Raw genomic sequence first — 20,160 nt, 5'->3', positions numbered from 1 at the left:
CTCTTGTAAAACAGCGTGTGACAATGTCTCTGACGTCTTTGCTTCACTAACACGTCGCCTGATTACCGGCGTGATCAGTGTCAGTCCTACAGTGAGAGACTTGTGAATGAACGAGGGGGTTTCATTGACTCGCTCCACCCACTCCTCCCTCGTGTTGTCTGTGCACGAGCCTGTCATAATTGCGCATATACAACCCGGTCCAGTATTACACTGCAGTGTGCGCGTGCGTGTCTGCCTGCCTGCCTGCCTGCGTGCGTGAGCGCAATGCCTTTAAAAGGGTTATAGTAGGTGACTGCGTATCATCTGCAAAGTGCGCAAGAATGACGCAGGGGTGACTTCACTGGCTGACGACGTCACAGAACTGGGACAGGGAGGGGGAAAAAAAAGATAAAGGAAACGCCGACCGGAAGTGCATGACGAAGGGAGAGATGGGAGGAGGAGAAGGAGGAGGAGGGGGTGAGAAAGGGAGAGGCGGAGGCGAGGAGTGTGCCGCCACACCGGAAGAAAGTGATGGCTATAATGTCATCACTATCACCGGAAACCTCCCGGTGGCACGCGCTCCTGAGGTTGTTGAGGGTCTGGTGAGGAACACTTCCCCACGTCCACACTCCCCCCAAGGAGACTCGCGCGCGCGCACACACACACACACACACCACAAGAGAGTGTGTGCGCCTCTGTGTGTGTGCACGTGTCAGTGTAAATTGCACAGTGGCACATATAGTTGGACTGATAGCATCGGACGCAGTGACGCCTGATTGGACACTAAACGGCGTCTCCCTGGTTAATTAAGAACATGATCTGACCCATGACAGGTGAACATTACATTACTAACAACAGTACGCCCTGATCTATAGCCTATTACAAGATACCGACTGACAGAAAAGACGCACATCGAGGTCAGCTTGTATCTTCTAGATGTCAGAGATTCATTTTTTTCAGGTTGCAGACTGAATGCTGCCCAAATGGGGGAGAAAATGAGTCACACTGCAGCAACTTCCAACCGGAGAGTAAAGATGAGAACAGTGCACGCAGACTTCGGGGCTTCTTAAGGGGATGGCCCGTCCAGTACATCCTCTCCCTACGGTGGCACTTAACCCATGTCACAAGTGTTTAATCTTTCAATAAAGTCATATCTGATCGTATCAAATTTAAAGAAATCAGACTTTAACTTACCTCATTGAATCTTCCCTGTGTTGTCACGGCTGCGGCTCTTTTTGCTGTAGAAATATGTCTGTCCTATCTCTAAACTCGCTGTCTTCATCAACACCAAACTGTCAGCGCAAATCTGTGCCACGCTGTCTTCACGCACAGACTCTATGGTCCCTCTTCTCCAAAGTCCGCTTCCCATACAGACCGGGCTCTCCCATCAACCGTAGGCTTTTTATAGAGATCCTGTAGTAACTAGTAGAAGGAGCGGAGGAGGGAAAGAAAGGGAGGAGGAGGGGGGCGGCTCATTCAAAGATTCACCTACACATGTACGTGCGTATCCCACGTCATTGAACGGAGTGCAGCTATTTATAAAGGGGAGGAAAAGTATAGCCTGAATCACTGTGCACTTCTTTAAAAAGGAGAGTGAAAATAGTATCCCAGGCTGTGTGTGTTTGTACTCCAAGACTGTGTCGAATACTTAGCAGCTCTAAATCTATTTCTAAGTCTAAATACTCCCCAAATGGCCGACTTATTACATAATTGTCTTTTGTAAACATTTCGCTGGGAATGCATTTCACAGTCTTATTGTCAATTTTTGTCAATACTTCAAAAAGCGTGCAGTGTTTAGCTTCTGTCAAAGGTTTTTGATTAGTGCTTCAGACACAGATATTATCTGATATGGGCAATATAACATCAACAGTTTAATCCTACATCTGTCTGTCAGCCTCGACGAGGAGATATGTTTATATGGAGGATGTCAAAAGAGACTAATTATGTCGAGAGCAGGCAACTAACACCGAGAGTCGAGTTCACCAGTTGATCAGAGCCATGAGCAGATCGTGATGTTTAGATGAGGCGATGAATCACTGCAGCTGCCCGTTTAAAATGACTGCTCGGTGCAGCGCTTTGACTTTTTTTTAATATAATTTCATAATTTAAAAAAATGATCTAAATAGCCACACATATCTGTAAAAACCTCACGACAGAGCCGACAGGAGTCGTGCGTAAATCTATCTCGATTCTATTGAGCGAGATTTAGGGGAGACCCTCGTGCGTAAAGAAGCGTGTCAGACATACGTAGGCGTGTGCAGCGAGAGACTCCTGCAGATTATACTTACGTTAACACACACACAGGAGTCAAATGGACAGGTGTTTTAATTTATTAGTTTTTAGTTGAGAAAGCACGCGCCAAACAGGAAGTTGAGGGGGAACTTAATGCCCCTCTGCGCCTCCGAACACTGCGGGATGTAGGCCAGGCACAGTGATCTCCTCATTGAACTGAGCAACAGAGAGAGAGATGGCCTGTAGTGATAATATGCTGGATGAGATCCACCTTCATCACCACTTCCTCCTCTCCCTCCCACTCTCTGTCCCTCTCCTTAACCTTCATCTGCCATCAGCCAGATGGTTTTGGAGTTTTAACCCTAAGAAGAGACACCTGTGAAAGTACATCTACTAGATAGATAGATAGATAGATAGATAGATAGATAGATAGATAGATAGATCTCTGCCTTTTTGTTTCTCCTCTTGATCTTAAGACTGAACATGGCAGCACCTCATGTCCATATGTGGATGTTTGTTTCATTTGACATCAGATACCTCAGAATTGGGTTAAAGCGTGGGTTGTATCACTTACACTTTTTATTGTGGCGAGATAGAATTAAAAAAAGTTTTTCTTTGACATGCGTTGGTTGATCATGTTACAAGATACAATACCTAAAGAACATGTGGCGTGTCTCCAAGGAGATCTGTAATTCTTGTATTATATCACTATAAAATGTATATCGCCATTTGAGCACTGTAAGCAATCAGAACAGTACACTGAAAGGGGTGAAGTGCGCTCATCGTGCAGTTGAGTTGTCCATGTTGCTGAAGACTTGTGTTTTCTTTGTGTTCTGTTTTAGAGTAAACCTGCCTCAGATACAGCTGCAGAGATGATCTCCTCCACTGCAACCAACCAGCAGTAATAATGTGCTGACTGTGGAAGGTAAGTAGTGGATGATTGTGTGTATGCCACTCAATCCTATTTCCTCATATTACACTTGCATACATAAATATGCAGCAGTGGTGAGGGAGAATGATTAAAACAGTGTGAATAAAGTAATTCCTCACTCCCAATCCTTAACTCCTCATTAATGGCCACACACACACACTGATGGTATCTTGCTGTCTTTTTTTTAATCATTTTTGTTTAATTTGATCCTTTCTGCCTCTGTTCTTAACACCGCGCCTGCAGGCCGCCTGATTTCAATCAGCATTCAACTTGCATATATCTGAAAGTTGATGATGAATCGAGATGCAGATCATTTCCTGTTCAAATCTCTTATCTGTTTGTCATGCCCAGTTGTTGGCTCTGTTTTTGTATCTCCTCATCTGTATTCCAAACAGAGAATGCAGACAGATAAGAGAGAAAGAAAAAAACTCATCCCTCCCATACTCTCTTCTCCCTCCTCACAGCCGCCTACCTTGCCTTCCCACCTCCCCTTCTCCCATTCTGACTCATACTGAAATCCCAGTGAGCATCCTCTCTCTCCCTCTCCTCTCTCTCTCTCTCTCTCTCTCCCCACCCATCCACACTCATTTGTGTTTTCTCTCCCTTTGATTGCCAAGCTGGCTCGAAAGCAATGAGCAGGGCAAGAGAGAATGAGCAAATGAAAAAGACAGAGAAGGAGGAGGAGGAGGAAGACTCTGTGCTGCCAAACGTGCCCATAATGAGGATTCAGTCAAAGAGAAGCTGGAAAGGAGTGTGTGTGTGTGTGTGTGTGTGTGAGCGTGTGTGGTTGTGCACAGTGGGGGCGTGTGTCAGAGTGAGACGAAGGATTGGAATGTGTGGGTGTTTATTAGTGAAACCCCTCTCACCCCCACATCATTCCCTCCACTGTCTTCTTGCCTACGAGATTTGTGAGATCACAAACCCACACTCACACAGCGGCAACTCCACATCCGCCCACTCTCGCACACACACACACACACCTTAAGAAACTTTGGATATATGTCTGCTTTAACGTTGAAGAAAGAAACATGCATGTCATGTCAAGTGAACATCCTCAGTGACGTGTTCCACGGTCTCCAGAGTCAAAAAATGGCTACAGTGAATTACCTGAGCTGATATGATTATTGATTATTATCACGATTTCATTACATTCACAGACCATCTGTGGCAAACCATGCTCCAGAAACGATCCTTTTACAAAGCCATGCCTTCTTGTCTGCTGTAACTCCAACAGTGAGTCACACAAAACTTCACAACATTATGCCAAAGTCATATGCTGAATGTAATTAACGTGCAATGCCAGCTGTGTGTGTGTGTAAGCGTGGGCAGTCATTTGTACATGTGCTGAATTGGGGGAGTAGGTGTCAGTGTGTCTGTTTGCACAAGTTTAATGTGGGGATAATTGGAATTTTTCTTGTGCTGATTACCAGGAATGTTCTAGAGGGCATTTTTGTTAAACATATCGCGCGTTGAAATATCATGTAATAGGGTACTCATATGGACACGGTACATGGCTTCCTGACTGCTCTTCAGTTTCTATGGCACAGAGTGTGTTTATGTTGGCCATCATCAGACAACCACCACACCACCCACCGACACCATGACGATCATCTAATGTCAAGAGGCTTTTGAAAAATGTGATTGATTCATTTGTTTTATTCTATGACATGAAATATATAATCAAATACCTCATTAGTAAATCTTGAGGGTTTAATGCATGTTGTAAAATCCGCTCACAAACAGATAACGAAACTACAAAAACTGCAATCATCAGGTCAAACTAAGAGGACAGTTGGTAGTTGGTTTGGTCTGATAGTCTCATAGATATTATGGGTTAGCCAGCCTACAACTACACTGACATATCTCTCAGTGCTTTTTCGGCTCATATTGGACTGACTCACTATCCTATCTTGTGGTCATACCTTACCTGGTTACCTGCTGACTTAATGGTGTTGGGGAGAATTACATTTGTTGTCTGAACGACCGCTTTAATAAAACTTTGAATAAATTAGGTCAAAACACAATCAGCAGCATATACTGCTGTGTTCTGTGTTACATTCTGCCTTGGATGTCTTTGTTTCAAATTCTCTATTATCTGTTTGGCTGTACACATATCCTCATATTGTCTTTTTGTTCATTTCTCCCCTGTCACTCCCTCTATTTCTTTTTTTCTGAATTATACATTAAAATTTAGTTGAAATGGATACACTCCAAACATCTAGTGCCAGCAAATATGCGTCACACCAGCCTCTGGCCTCATCTTTCTCTGTGTTTCTCTGTCTGTCTCTGCTACACAGGCTTTCTTTCATTTCTCTCTCCCTCACTACTCGAGATGTAGATCCCATTTCAATTGTCTCACTTTCATCTTCCTGCTATTTTCATTCTCTTTCATTTGTAACCCGATTTCAGTCCCAGCATTTTCATTCTGTTAAACCACAATGTCCCACTCCCACTGACTGTATTCCCCCATCTGTCCTCCTCTTCCTTCACTCCAGTCATCTCTGGAAGTCATCTCCTCCCACCTCTGAGTGTCACAGTGGGAGGAGACAGGGAGAGAGAGAGACAGAAAAGGAGAGAGAGAGAGGGGGAGGGAGAGAGGGAGAGAATAAGATAGGGGCAGGAGAGATCGAAATGTGATTGGGCTGGAGAAACCCCCCTGGTGTCAGAAATTCACCTGCAAAAACTCCCTGCTTCCCCCGCTTTTCTCATCTGTATTCATGGTCTCTCCTCCTGCATCATGCCTCTCCTCACCTCTCCCTCCCTCAACATCTCCCTGCCTCCCCCTCTCTGTCCTTCTATGTCTCTTGTCATCCTGCATTGCTCCACCTGCACTGTGGTGCAGCACTAACAATCAGAACTCTGCACACATACACACACACAGAAAGAGAGAGAGACAGAGGCACACAAGCACACACACTTACAGATTCACACACACACACACACACACTGGGAGACACACACCCACCACTTCCGGCAGCCCCCCCCTCCTCTCTCACATCTCTCTACTGCAGACACGAAACATTCTACAACCCCTGGTGTGCCAGCACTTCATCAAGAGACACTGCTCTAGCACTACATCAAAACACTATCCTGCATTCACTCACACGCGATGTAGTTTATTGCTTGTGCCACATGATAGTAACTGTAACAAAAAGATGAAAAACAGGAAGCATTAATGATTGCGATGAGAATAACGATTATAATATTCAATCATCAGTATTAATCATAATAGAACACATTATTAAAACATAACCATAGACACCAATAATAAATAAAAGACAGCTCTAAAAACGCAACATCTGTGCAGTCAAACTAATGAAACTGTGAATAACAAAAATAATAAAAATATGGCCTTTTATCGTGTGATGATCTCGGTTCTTAGTATCTGTATTTTCTCTGTGATGTACGCTAAGTTAGGCAAAAGTAAGTTCCTACGTGAGAAGAAATTTGCACACATGAAGAGAACCAAGCAGCTGGATGAATAATTAGTGACATGAAGGAGGTAACATGTATGGAAATACAAAAGCTTTGGCCCTGGATAGGGATTATAAAGAAAAACATGGGAGTGGGAGACTATAGGAAGGACAAGAGACTCTGGCCCTTTAATTTGGTGTTGCTAGGGAAATGAAGATGTTTACTCTAGCAGCAGCCACACAGATGATGTCTGCATGAACTCTCCACATACCACCTTGTATGAGTTTACACACACTTACAAGCATGAACACACACACACACACACACATTCAGTTGTCATGTGGATGTTTCTGTTGTAACTCAAATAAACACGCAGTCCCACAAATCTCTTCACGTCACCTTTGTAACACCTTGTCAGAGCACTTCAATGTCAAGTAAAAACCCAAGAAAAAAAGGATGACCATATTATTACATAAATTACTACAAAGTTGATGAAAGTTCGTTGTTGGGCCAATCTTAAGTGTTGGATGATAGAATAAGTAATCAATCCTGACCTCTAGTGGACATTCTAGGGAATATTTACAGTGAACAGTATGCATGTAGGAAATCTGTCTGTTTCTTTATATAATGTGACCTTTACCTACCCTTCACCCAAGCTTTATGATGGTCAAAGCCTAAGTAAGAATTGCATAACTTCACTGGCGGAATAACACACATTACTAGTTTTAACAAAATATTTTTTTAGTCTAAAGTGAGTGGTAATATTTCTTTTATAGTCACTGTTTATTAGGCTACCACTCATTGTTTTACCTAAAAATGTATTTTGAAATGTATTTTATTTTTTAACATATGGCATAATTGTATTGCTTTTTTAAATTATTTATCCTTATCAACATCTACAGGTTAAAAACTGTGGAAGTCAAGTATGTCAGTAATGACAAGCTATGTCATAATGAAGAGATAAAGAATCATAGTTATCATGAAATTACTTAGTAAAGTATCTCATAATGTTTCTTTGTCAGTATAACTTTTATCTCATCATTGTGTTATTGTATAGATCAACATAGTTGTGACTTTGTAGATAATTACAGGTATATTATGGGTATGATTTGTTATGCTTGTAATATGGTGCTTTTTCCTCATAGTAAGCCCACCGTGACCTCATACAGTGGGGTTCAGAAGATGGATGGCTGACATTATATCTCATAATCAAGGCTTTTATTGAAATGAGAAAGCTTTTCATAAAGACACAGTATCTAAATTTGATTGCTGTTGCTAGGCAATCAAACTATTGTTCTTCACCCTCTTTCTTCTTCTTCCTTTTTATTCTTCCGTACGTTTTTTGGCGCAGCATATCCTTAGCATACATTGACCGATTTCAGCCATTCAACTATCAAAATGTTCATCTTACAGAGGACATTCCGGGTCAACTTCAAGTTTTTTTTCAAAATTTATAATTTTTCAAATATTATGCAATTTCGGTGTCATTTTTAACATGAGAGTCTATGAGAGAGCCCTTCAACAAGGGTCATCTGCCAAATGTATCTCCTCCTACAAATTTTAAGCTACAGACTCCATTTTAGTCTTAAAACGCTCATTAGATGCTGCTCTATCAAACTTGTATTCAGAATTTTCTAATTCTGAATAGTTTCCGCACGACAGGCTCTCAAAGTTGGAGTGGTTTTTGAGCTCTCCTCTGCTGTTACCATGGTGACAGGCTGACACACAGAGGCATTCAAAGCAATGCTTCAGCTGCAGCAATCAAACTTGCATTTTCTTCAGGAAATGCTTTTCTAGTTATGACATTCTATTGTGTTATTGTATAGATCAACATAGTTGTGACTTTGTAGATTATTACAGGTATATATATATATATATTTAGGTATGCTGTAATATGGTGCTTTTTCCTCATAGTAAGCCCACTGTGACTTCAGTGGGTTCATGGGTTCATGGATGGATGTTGACATTGTATCTCATAATCAAGGCTTTTATTAAAATGAGAAAGCTTTTCAAGCTTTAAAAGACACCGTATCTAAATATTATAATATTAAGATAATAAGTAAACAAATTTGTTACGTTGTGAAAAAACCGCACTACATTACCCAGTAGCCTTCGCAACATCACCCAGTGAATATTCTTGAGCCATTTAGGCCGCCGTACTTGTTATGTTTTTGAGTGAAAGCAAAGATGGCGAACGAACTGGACAGAGTGCGAATCTCAGCTGCGGAACTCCGAGCTGAAGCGTCGAATTCAGTCAACATTTCTGACTGCCAGAAAGGTAAGAGGAAGTAATCCAATACATGGAAGGAATACTTTGCGAAAAAAGTCTATAAATTTAGGCGAAAAACTGTCCCAAGTCAGATGAAAGTGGCCTACGGAGTTGCTAAGTTTGTAACTAGCTAATGTTGTTAGCTAGCTAGTTGTGTGTGTCCGTCTATTCTTTAGTTCCGCGCGGTCCGTTTTTAAACACTCCTGTGAACTATACCCAGTCTAGATCATTTAAACGCGACAAAAATGATTTAGTAAACCACGTTCTTTGTATCGTGTCTTACACTTATACTCCATAGATAAAGCGCATCAGAAGAAGTGCTGGGTTTTGAGTTTTAAAGTGTTTCGTTGATAGAGTCGTAAACTTTCACTGTCAAAAGGCAACTCACGCTCATAACCGCTGCACAGACGTTGCCTTTATGGAAAAAAACAGCCAAAAGAGTTTATGACTTGTTTTTTGTGTTGAGGTTTTACTTTTTCTTGATACATTTTTCAAAATGCCACTCAGATATTGACTATAACATACTTTCTGTGTGTAAAGGAGGAGGACGAGATAAACTTGACAATTAACATTGGCAGGCAATGTTACACTTTAATGGAGTCACTACATTTAAGTGAGTGTGCAGGGCACCACAAATGTAGTAAAACCAAAAGTCCAATTTAATACCTTCAGCAACAGTAGTATATGCTCCTGTATTTGTCTCTGATACCCATCTGTAGTAGTGCAGTGTCTGTGTATATGAGTGATTTTGTTTCAGTTTATCTTACATTTTTCTGCAGTGGAACAGCAGGAACATCACAAAAACAAGCAGCAAAAGAAGCATGAAGGGAAACGTCCTGATTTGCAGCGCTACCAGCCAACAGGTGGACATGGACGACGTCACCAGGACAGCGAGGAGGGAGAAACTGGTCTAAGTGATCCATTACCTGCTGATTCATACAATCATGAGGAACTGGCACAGAGTGAGAAGAAAGGTGTCTCTGAAAATGTTTTAGAGAGACATGGGTGCACAGACAGTAGTGCAGGTACCACCAAAAAGGAAGAAGACAGGATGAGAGGTGATGGCAGTAATACCCAGAACTGCAGAAAGGGCAGCCACTTACAGGTACAAAAAGATACAAGTGAAAAACAAAGCTTTGTTGAAAATGATAGACCACACCAGGAAACAGCTGGAGCCTCTAAGCCAACAAAGAAAACTCGCAAGCCTGACCAAGAATTTTATCAACCTGGGAGCCGGAGGAATATTCAGGGAAAGGACTGTGGTGTAGGGAGAGAGCAGGATAACCCTCCTCCTCGAATGCTTGAGCAAAAATCTGAAGCAGAATCCCAGATAAGCGCAACGGCAAAGGAGGGCAACAAAAAAAGATCCACACAAAAACAGGGAGGGAAAGATAAAGAAGGAAAACGTATACAGGACCATGTGAAATTGTCTAACTGTAGTGAAGCAAACAGAAAACATGAAAGCCAAGATAAGGAAATACCTAAGTTAGTGTTTGATTCTTCAGTGGAAAAAATTACAAGCAAAGTTGAAAAACTCAACATTAAAGATAGGGGGAAAGTTGGATGTGCAGGGCAGAATGCTGAAGAGTTAAGCTACAGGAGTGAAGAAGCAACTGATAAGGACAGGAGAGGTCAAGGGGTAGAAACCAAAGATGAAGAGGAAAAGGCAGAGAAAAAGAGAGAAAAGGGAAACCGCAGAAGAAGAGCAGCAGAGAAAGAAAAGGAGAAAAATCAAGATTCCAGAAGAGAAGATGAAGAAGGTGTTGGAGGAAAGAGTAATCAAGGGAAGGCTGAGAAGGAAAGAAACAAGAAAGCTGGAGAAGCAGATGGGAAGAAAATGATTAAGATGGGAGAGACACAACAAAACAAAAAAAGGGAGAATCGCAGAGAAATCAAAGGAGGGGACAACAATAACAGCAGGTCCGCAGATGCTGAGAAAGATGCTAGGACAGAAAGAAATTCTGACAAGCCAGTAGAAAGAAGTGCAAAAAACAGATCCAGTGCAAACATCACAACACCAGCCTCAAAACGCTATTCCAAATCAGATATTCGGCGTTCACGGAATCGAACCTACAGCAGTAGCTCTGCCAGTAGTGTAACCAGCCTGGATTGTCCCAGAGTAGGAATGGAAGTGGAGAGGACTAAGTGGCCACGCACAGGGCAAAGGTACAATAACAAAGATGAAATGGCTAACAGTGGAGGAGGACAGAGGAGTCATTTACAAAGCTGGACAACAAATGAGGAATCATCCACAGAATCCATGGAAGGGAGTGAGATGAGTGACAGAGCAGATGATAGGAGGAGGAAAAGAAGAGGTGGGGAGGAGAAGTTCAGTGCAGAGAGGCAGAGGGATGATCGGAACAAACCAAGAGGACACAAAGGTGGAGGTCGTGGAATCTTAAGAGTTTCTCTAGAAAAACAGTCAGTTACCTCATCACACAGCGGGGATCCACAACAAAGCAAGCAAGGCTTAGTTCCTCGTGGCAGAGGTGGAGGTATTCTGGTGCTTCCATCTCGTACTGACATCTCTAATCCACCTGAGGTTGGGCAAAGGCTTCTTTTTGGTGGAATAAGGGGGGGAGCAGCGGGCAGGAGTCGTGGAGGCCGAGGAGGTGGAATGAGACGACTCTGGGATCCAAATAACCCCGACCAGAAACCTGCTCTTACCGGTACTCAACCATCACAGCATTTGTCTCACCAACATTCCACATATCTTCAGACAGGGACTGGATATGGACAACTTCACTTTTTGGACACAGATGATGAGGTAGCAGGCAGTCCTCCGGTCCCACAAGGTGAACATTTTCGGTCCCAACAGGCTGCTGCCATGGCCTACTACAAATTTCAAAACTCTGACAACCCCTATTCCTACCCAGTGCCTGCAAATAGCCCACATAATCCTGGTACCACCAGCCAGCGCTATCCATATCCTTATCATATGGGACAATACCAAATGACTCACCCTAACGGCATTTACCCAAGCCCTGGTGTGGGTCAGCCATGTGGGAATTACAGGGGAGCAGGGTATTCCCAGCCAGGTACCGGAGTTGGTTTGACATTTGAAGAGGTGGAGCAACAAGCCAGAGGGGAGCTGGGGAGGTTGCTGAGAGCTGCAGATGCACAGGAGCTTCAGCTCAGTAACCTGCTCTCCAGAGACAGAGTGAGTGCTGATGGACTGGATCGCATGTCCCAATTCAGGTGAGCATTCACATAATAAGATATGTACTGTCTTCAGTCTTATGTTAGTGATCTGGCCCGAGTAGTCATACTGATAACAGCACTTCCTTTTATGATCTCCTGTTTTGCAGAGCTGACCTTTTAGGGCTGTACGAGCAGGTCATCCTGACAGACATAGAGTTCTCCGACTCTCAGAACGTAGATCAGGCTTTGTGGAAGAACGTCTTTTACCAGGTTATAGAGCGATTCCGGCAGCTGCTCAAAGACACCACCTGTGACAACACCCCTCATATCAGGAATATGCTGCTCACCCTGCTGGATGAGGTACAAGATCTTTGTGCAGGATTCTTAATTATACTTGTGGCTACGCAAGACAACTCACAATGTTCTGTTTTACTTTACTTGGTTTGTGCCCATGCATATTTTAAGTTCACGTACTCATTGTCATTGTCTTTGTTTCACAGGGAGCACTATTCTTTGATGCGCTGCTTCAAAAGCTTCAGACAGTGTACCAGTTTAAGTTGGAGGATTACATGGATGGCATGGCTATCAGGGCTCGGCCACTACGCAAAACGGTACAGCAATACTCCCTTTACTTTGTGTGTACTCAACATGTCTGTGTGCCTTCGTAATCGCTCAGTCTGAAATACATCTTTTTTTTTTTTTTTTAGCAATTTTTCTAAATTAAGGCTTGCTCTGGTTTCTGTATTAACGGCGATACAGATGATGATACTATATAATTATATATATTATATTATTTTTTAGGTAAAATATGCACTTATCAGTGCTCAGCGCTGTATGATCTGTCAGGGAGATATTGCACGTTACCGGGAACAAGCCAGTGATTCTGCAAACTATGGCAAGGCTCGCAGGTAAGCTTTAATTTGTGAAATTTATTTCATCACGTTATAACATTGTAGTAGGTGTGTGTGGATTGAGTTAAGAGGCTATATTCTTATGCTTAATTATCTCTCCTTCTATCTCATGATCACACACTTGAATTTTTATCTTAGCTGGTACCTGAAAGCCCAGCAGATTGCCCCTAAAAATGGACGTCCATATAACCAGCTGGCCCTGTTGGCAGTCTATACGGTAAGTGATATCCAGATTTGATTAAAGGGGGACCCTAATGTCATTTTACTGGAAGATGGACTTAAGAACAGAACCTAAAGAATATGTTTTCTTACTGTCCAAATATTTGTGACTGATTGTATTTTCATTACCATGTCCCTAGGACAGTGAATAATAACAGTGTATTTTTAGTTGATAGAATTGATTTGTTTGCATCCTCTTAAGTATGTGATAAACTTCCCAATCTTAATCTTGTCACTCCTCTTTCATCTACAGAAGCGAAAATTAGATGCTGTGTATTATTACATGCGCAGCTTGGCAGCTTCCAACCCCATTCTGACTGCAAAGGAAAGCCTGATGAGTTTGTTTGAGGAAGCCAAGCGCAAGGTCAGACATACACCTTTATTATTTTGTAATCACTCCGGTCCTTTCATACATACTAACATGTTTTAGTTAGTTTAAATTTGTTAGATTACAACCATTTGGTGATTACATCCAGACTTAAGGTTGAGTCAGGCCCTCTTGTTTACTGACTCTCTTCTTGTAGGCTGAGCAGCTTGAGCGAAGGAAGAAGCAAGAGCATGAAGGAGGCTCCAAAGGTCCAGCAGTCAGGGGGAGAGTAAGAGGGGAAGAGGGAGCACGAGTGGAGATCTGGATTCGCCCCAGCGGACAAGCCGCAAACCCTTCTTCACAGAGAGGAGGTAGTGAGTCAAGCCGAGACTCTGAGCAAGATGGAGAGCTGGGCAGCCTCAGCGCCACTGATGTAAGTCTTTTCCCCCCTCTCATATGCACTTGTTTAAAAACTTTTGGACAGTTCACATACAGAGGTTTACTTCCCCTTACTACTTTGCAAATTATTGTGTATGTTCATATTCACACATTAGCTACATATACATGAATTATATCAAGTCTAGCTTTAATATGTATGGAAATGTGGGGAACAGCCTTGTTCCATCTGCATTGTGTTCTCTCAACTGTTCTTTAGTTATCATTGTATCCTCTTTAAAAACAGACAGTTCATGTCCTCTAACTATTCTGTGAATCCTTAAAGAGTGACGTCAGCTACTTGTGCTTCGTCACTGGTTGAAGACGTGCTTTTGTGTCATGTGCTGTACTTGTGAATTCAATAAAAAAAACAGATTAGTAATAATTTAATTTTCCTTTTTCGGCCTTGTCTTTTCTTCTATAGCTAAATAAGAGATTTATTTTGAGTTTCCTGCATGCACATGGAAAGCTCTTCACTAAAGTAGGGTGAGTAATGTCTTATATTTTCCAGTTTAATGTGTTTTGTCGAAAAGACAGCGTAGTCTCAAACATTTAGTACTTTGTTTGCCATTCTTTTAGTTCTGTCACAGTATTAAAAATATATAAATGTATGTACCTATGCAGGATGGAGTCCTTCCCTGCAGTGGCGAGCCGTGTTCTGCAGGAGTTCAGGACACTGCTCCAGCATGGCCCTTCCCTGTTTGGCAGTACACACATGTTGCAGATCATCACCATCAATATGTTCACCATACATAATGCCCACAGTCGAGGTAATGCAACACACACACACACACACACACACTATTGTCATCATTTTCAAAAGTCAAATTGCTTTATATTAATTACAAATATATAAAACCCTTTTAATCGTATCTTTTCATTTGAATGTACATTTATTTTTTTCCAGTGGAATACAAGTAGAACATGAATGCCTCACGTGTACACAGTTTATTAATGGAGTTTAAAAATTCATGTTTGCCAGGTGAAGAAGGAGAAGTACGGTCTGTTTTACAGGAGCAAAGCACTGCCCTTGGCCTTGGCATGTTTGCACTAATGGTGCAGCGCTGCACAGAGCTCCTCAAAGAAACGCCTGCAGGTGCGTATTTAGTTAACTCCACTCCAAATATTTTGATCAACAGAATTTTTTTAAAGTTCTCCATTTATTTCTGTTACTTTAAAAATTCATGGACATTACTTTGAAAGGTCGGTGTTAACTTCGGGGTCTGTATGAGACCAATAATGAAAACACTGTCAGTCCCACAGCACATCATTGGAGATTATTTACAGAGCTAGTTAGTAAAGTGTTGCTTCAAAAAACACAGTCAACCCTTTCTTCATTTACCATTTGTATTTGTAGAATACACTGTTGAGCTATGTGGCTAGGGAATATCTTTCAAATTAGTGGAAGACTGTTTTGTTTTACCTTGGCATGGTTTGTGAATGTTAAATTGAATAAGGTTTGATTTGCAATTGTAAATGTACACAATCCATCTTTCTTTTTATAAATATAAGTTTTAGGTTTTGAAAGATCCTCCTGGTCAAGTGCACCTTTTTGCTTGATTGTGTAATAATGAGTGTTGCTCTTCAACAACGTTTCTTTTTCTCTTTCAGAACCGGTCCCCATGGCAGATGGAGAGGAGGAGGGTAAAGCGGATGAGCTAGAGGGTATTGTGAAAGTTTCTGCCTTCCCATCGGACCTGAGAGAACTACTGCCAGGCATCAAGGTCTGGTCTGACTGGATGTTGGGACAGCCAGATCAGTGGAACCCACCACCATGCAGTATAGTAGAGTGAGTTCTTTAAAGTTATAAAAAAAAATTAAAAAAAAAATTATTACCCGCTTAATCTATTACTTACTATTACTTTTCCGTTAAGTGGTAGCCCTGATGTCTGGCAGTGCCTGGCGGACCTGTGCAATGTGCTTGCATGTGTGGATCATGAGGAAATGCCACTGTACAAAGTCGATACTGATGAAGGCGAGGGAGACGAGGAGCTGATGGTGCTTCAACTGAAGGAAGACAGGCTTCTTGCTGGCTTTGTACCGCTGCTGGCTGCACCACAGGAGCCGTGTTACGTAGACAAGCATACAGACATGGTGAGTGGAAAGCCTCTGCAGTTCATCATACAGTAACAAGCACTTGCATACTTTGACTCAGATGGAATTACTTACCATATTACTTAATCAGAATGCTAGGTTTACATTTCAGTTGTCATGCTCTTATTTCTCCATCCTATCTCCCAAGGCAATAGCTGCAGATTGTAAGAGAGTGACTGTGCTGAAGTACTTCCTGGAGGCTTTGTGTGGACAGGAAGAGCCTCTGTTGGCCTTCAAGGGAGGCAAATACGTCTCTGTAGCAACTTCTCCTCCCTCAAATCACACAGTAGATACAAGGAGCAGGCAGGATTCTCAAACAGAAAAAGAGGTGATTCCCTCTCTCCTACTGCCTTCTCTTGTAAACTTTTTCTTTTCTCCTTCTTGTCTGGATTATTTTTATTTCTCCCTGTAAATAATAACAAGATGACAAAACTGTAGAGGTTGTTGTAGAAAGTGGAAGCTAAACCATAAACACTGTCCTAATCTTCTTATGTGTGTATTTCACAGTCTGATGATGTCATACTCGAGGCAGAGTCATCGCTCTCAGCATCAGAAGAAGAGGAGGATGTTGAGGAGGCGGGAGACAGCGAGAATGACATAAAACAGCTGAAGGCACGACGCCACGCGCTTGCCAACAAGCTGGCACAACAGCAGAAACGGAGGGATAAAATCCAGGTAAACAGGCATGTCTGTATGAATGTGCACAGCAAGCAGTGAGCATATTCAAATGGATTTCAATCACACATCAAATTTATTTGGTCCTTCCAGGCAGTGCTGCAGACAAGTGGGCAGCTGGAGCTGGAAGTAAGGCCCCTTTTCTTGGTTCCTGATACCAATGGATTCATTGATCATTTAGGAGGACTGAAGAAACTTCTCCAGTGTGGAACATACATAATAGTTGTCCCACTCATCGGTAAGACACAGACAAAAAAATGTAGGATGTGTACATGCTCCAGACAGACTAGAATATGTATCTACTGGTGTTCAGTGTAGAGACAGGAAACATTTGTTTATGTGTTGTTTATGTTCTGTTCTCTCTGTCAGTCATTACAGAGTTGGACGGCCTGGCTAAAGGTCAGGAAAGTTTTGGTGGAGGAGTGGGGTCCGGAGGGCGCGGCACTGGTAGTCGCGGTAACTATAATGTTAGTGCCGCACATATGCGTGCCGTGCAGGAGAAAGCTCGATTAGCGGTGGCTTTCCTAGAGAAAGGATTTGAAGCCAGAGAGCCATGCCTCAGAGCCCTGACAAGCAGAGGGAATCAGCTTGAGTCTATTGCCTTCCGCAGTGAAGACACCTCTGGACAACAGGTTAGAGCCCAAAGAAATCCAAACAGTTGCTGGCTGTTAAATGTTTGCTTCTTTCATCAAGTGTTTTTTGTTTTTTGTCTTCTTCCTCAGGGAAACAATGACGATGTGATTCTTTCTTGCTGTCTCCACTACTGCAAAGACAAGGCAAAAGATTTCATGCCTTCACAGAGAAGTATGTAACATTATTTCCTCACACTCGAAAACGCATTTCATAGTTTTTTAACTATATTAATAATTTAAATATAGGCGAGTGTGTTTCTTATTCTTCTTTGGCTGCTTGTCTCATAACAGATGGGACTGTGAGACTTCAGAGGGAGGTGGTGCTCCTTACAGATGACCGGAACCTGCGTGTCAAAGCTTTAACCCGCAATGTCCCTGTGCGAGGCATCCCTGCGTTTCTCAGCTGGGCCAAAGTGGGCTGAACCAGACTAAGCTGGAGTCAAAGGAAAAACCAACTGCTGAGGCCCGCTTCTTAATCAGACAGGAGACACACTTAAGCAGAGGAAGTAGGAGAAGAGATAACAGGGGAGAGGAAGTGACAAAGAACGCAAAGAACCACTTCTTATGAAATACAAGCAAATCTAGTGAGTGCGGGGTGGTTTAAATGAGCTTTTCCCCCTTGTAATGAAGTGTGAGTGTATGTATGTGTTAAGATCAGTGAGCTTCCCCAGAAAGAGACAGGAAGACTTTAACAAGTCTTTGGAAAGCTGGAGCAGAAGGGACGAATTTGATTTGTAGGTTGCACTGTCCAGCCTCAAACCTCTGCACCAATGTAGTGTGCATTCTGTGGGCAGTATTAAAACCTGAAGCAGATGATAGAATGGGCCAGAAAGAGTCAGTAGCACTTCCACACCTCTCTGAAGGCCCAGGCTTAGAGACTGCTTCAGGCCTGTACAACAGAGCACAGAGGTGGGTAGGTGGACGGAGGCATAGCTGGATGGTTTGTGTCAGCACAGTGAAATGTGGCTGATGTTAATGAGGGTTGATCAGGAGCCATTATGTGAACACGGTGCCGCCAAGGAATCAGGTGCAGGTGTGGTGTTTCCTGCTAACCCAGGAGGTACTTGATGCCTGTTTGGTATCTTGTGTTGCTTCTCCTGAAATTGAATTTGGGTGTTAGAAAATGTTTTTTTTTTTAATCAACATCAAAAACATTGGTTGTTTTTTTTTATTTTATTGTTATCACTTGTTTCTCGACCTCACATTTGTAAAAGGTTTTAATTTTCCTTCATTTTTTTAGACAGATGGTGGGAAACTGGGAGGTTTTTCCAAAAACCCCATAAACCATAACCATTTATCTGAACTGGAATTTAAAGTTAATTTGTAAATACTTGAGGAATGGATTTATTTGTCTGTTTTCAGTCCCACTAAATTACACGCCCAAGACAGGAACATTTTGCAGAGTTTTTGACCCAGACCTGCCTCCCGTAGTCATGATGGTACAGACAGTTTGCTTTTTAATGACTTTGCAGAATCTTTATTATTATTACTGACCGTTTACCAGTTCACACATTAGTTCTGTGCTGTTTCTCTTCATAGTGTATCTTTGTCGTTCTCCCGCTCACATATCCACTACACTTTGATTCATGTTGAAGTACATATAAAGTGAAACTGATACGATGACTCACTGATATCCTCAAACATTTAACACAGATTTAGTGTATTCACTGGCTCTACATCACTTTGGAAGATTGCGTTTTTTTTTCTCAGTACTGTGTTTCTGTGCTTGTGTTGTAATCTACATCATTCACATTTATCACTCATGTCACTAATATATAGAAGTTATTTGTCCTGTACCTTTTCAGCTACAGTGTGCATCAGCAGTTGATGTTTCTGTGTTTGTGTGAACCGCCTCGTAAATGTGTTTTGTTGTTTTTGAGACTTTCTGGTTTTGTTGAAGCTGTAATACTCTGCTATCTGTTGTGTTTAAGTGATGTTGCTAAAGTGTTTTATTGTTAAAGCAAATGCAGCAATAGGATCAGCTTAACCCGACTTTTTCATTATCCATCAATAAAAATGTTTCAAAGCCATTGTTTCCATGTCATTGATTTGAAAAGGATGACTGAATGTAGTCAAAATGGCTGAGTTTAATTTAATACTTTGAAGATTAATTTAAATAGTAGTGTTGATGCAACACAATGTATCAGAGGCTATTAATAAATAACATTGATGTCCTGAATCCTTTACATGTGTGCCCTCATGTGGTAGCTGAGGATGACACAGTAAGGATCATTATGTACTGTAGAACAGCTGTGATTTTAGCACTCCCTTACAGGGAACACATTAAATAATTAACTATACAATAAAGACAAAAATGCATATCCTAAACAGTAATCAAAATGTAATGACCACTACTTTAAATTTAACATTTAAAAGTGTGGGTTTATTGAAGAACAATCTCAACATGCAGTCGGATCAGTCTAACATGAGGTGTTGTATTCACAGCCATATATATATATATGGCTGTGAATACAACACCTCATATATATATATATATATATATATATATATATATATATATATATATATATATATATATATATATATAATTTATTCCATTGTTGGACTCAGGGGGAAAGAGTGAACAGGCCCATAGGTTTACATTATGTTTATATGCTTTATATGCACACGTGTGTGTGTCAGGGACACAAAGTTCTGCAGTCTATCCATCCGTATCATTTGCTTCAGTATACTTCTGTGCCTGGATACAGACCACACAGGCAGGACCTGATTCTCATCATCATGACAACAGTGATGCCAAGCAACCAATCAGAGCACTCTGAGCCCTGTGCTGGAAGCTGATTGGTTTCTGGGCCTGCAGCCTGTTGTGGAATGTCCATCTTTAACCTCTCTGCTGCCATGCACACTGCATACATGCTATATTTTCTCAGTGCAGATTACAGCTAAATATATATTTAATC

At 41.8% G+C, this 20,160-nt stretch overlaps 1 protein-coding gene across 1 annotated transcript; it reads left to right on the top strand.

Moving 5' to 3' along the window:
• Positions 1-8,741: 8,741 nt before the first annotated feature.
• smg6 (SMG6 nonsense mediated mRNA decay factor) lies at positions 8,742-19,269 on the top strand. Its single transcript, XM_028421214.1, has 19 exons — positions 8,742-8,834; positions 9,605-12,023; positions 12,134-12,326; positions 12,467-12,577; positions 12,768-12,874; positions 13,016-13,094; positions 13,350-13,460; positions 13,621-13,836; positions 14,263-14,324; positions 14,463-14,608; positions 14,821-14,934; positions 15,450-15,627; positions 15,713-15,932; positions 16,081-16,260; positions 16,440-16,607; positions 16,701-16,845; positions 16,977-17,239; positions 17,330-17,411; positions 17,531-19,269. The coding sequence occupies exons 1-19, from the start codon at positions 8,744-8,746 to the stop codon at positions 17,659-17,661; spliced, it is 5,016 nt and encodes a 1,671-aa protein (XP_028277015.1). The 5' UTR covers positions 8,742-8,743; the 3' UTR covers positions 17,662-19,269.
• The last annotated feature ends 891 nt before the right edge of the window (positions 19,270-20,160 follow it).

This window comes from Parambassis ranga, chromosome 14 (genome assembly GCF_900634625.1).
Source record: "Parambassis ranga chromosome 14, fParRan2.1, whole genome shotgun sequence".
Lineage (NCBI taxonomy): Eukaryota > Metazoa > Chordata > Actinopteri > Ambassidae > Parambassis > Parambassis ranga.
The sequence above is the reverse complement of the archived record's forward strand: the minus strand, read 5'-3'. Positions and strand labels throughout refer to the sequence as shown.

What these genes read in the sequence shown, in the direction of transcription:
- smg6 (XM_028421214.1), top strand. Translation starts at nt 8,744, where the DNA reads ATGGCGAACGAACTGGACAGAGTGCGAATCTCAGCTGCGGAACTCCGA. An exon ending in CATTTCTGACTGCCAGAAAG is followed by an intron (nt 8,835 to 9,604) that starts GTAAGAGGAAGT and finishes ATTTTTCTGCAG; the next exon opens with TGGAACAGCAGGAACATCAC. An exon ending in CCCTGTTGGCAGTCTATACG is followed by an intron (nt 13,095 to 13,349) that starts GTAAGTGATATC and finishes TTTCATCTACAG; the next exon opens with AAGCGAAAATTAGATGCTGT.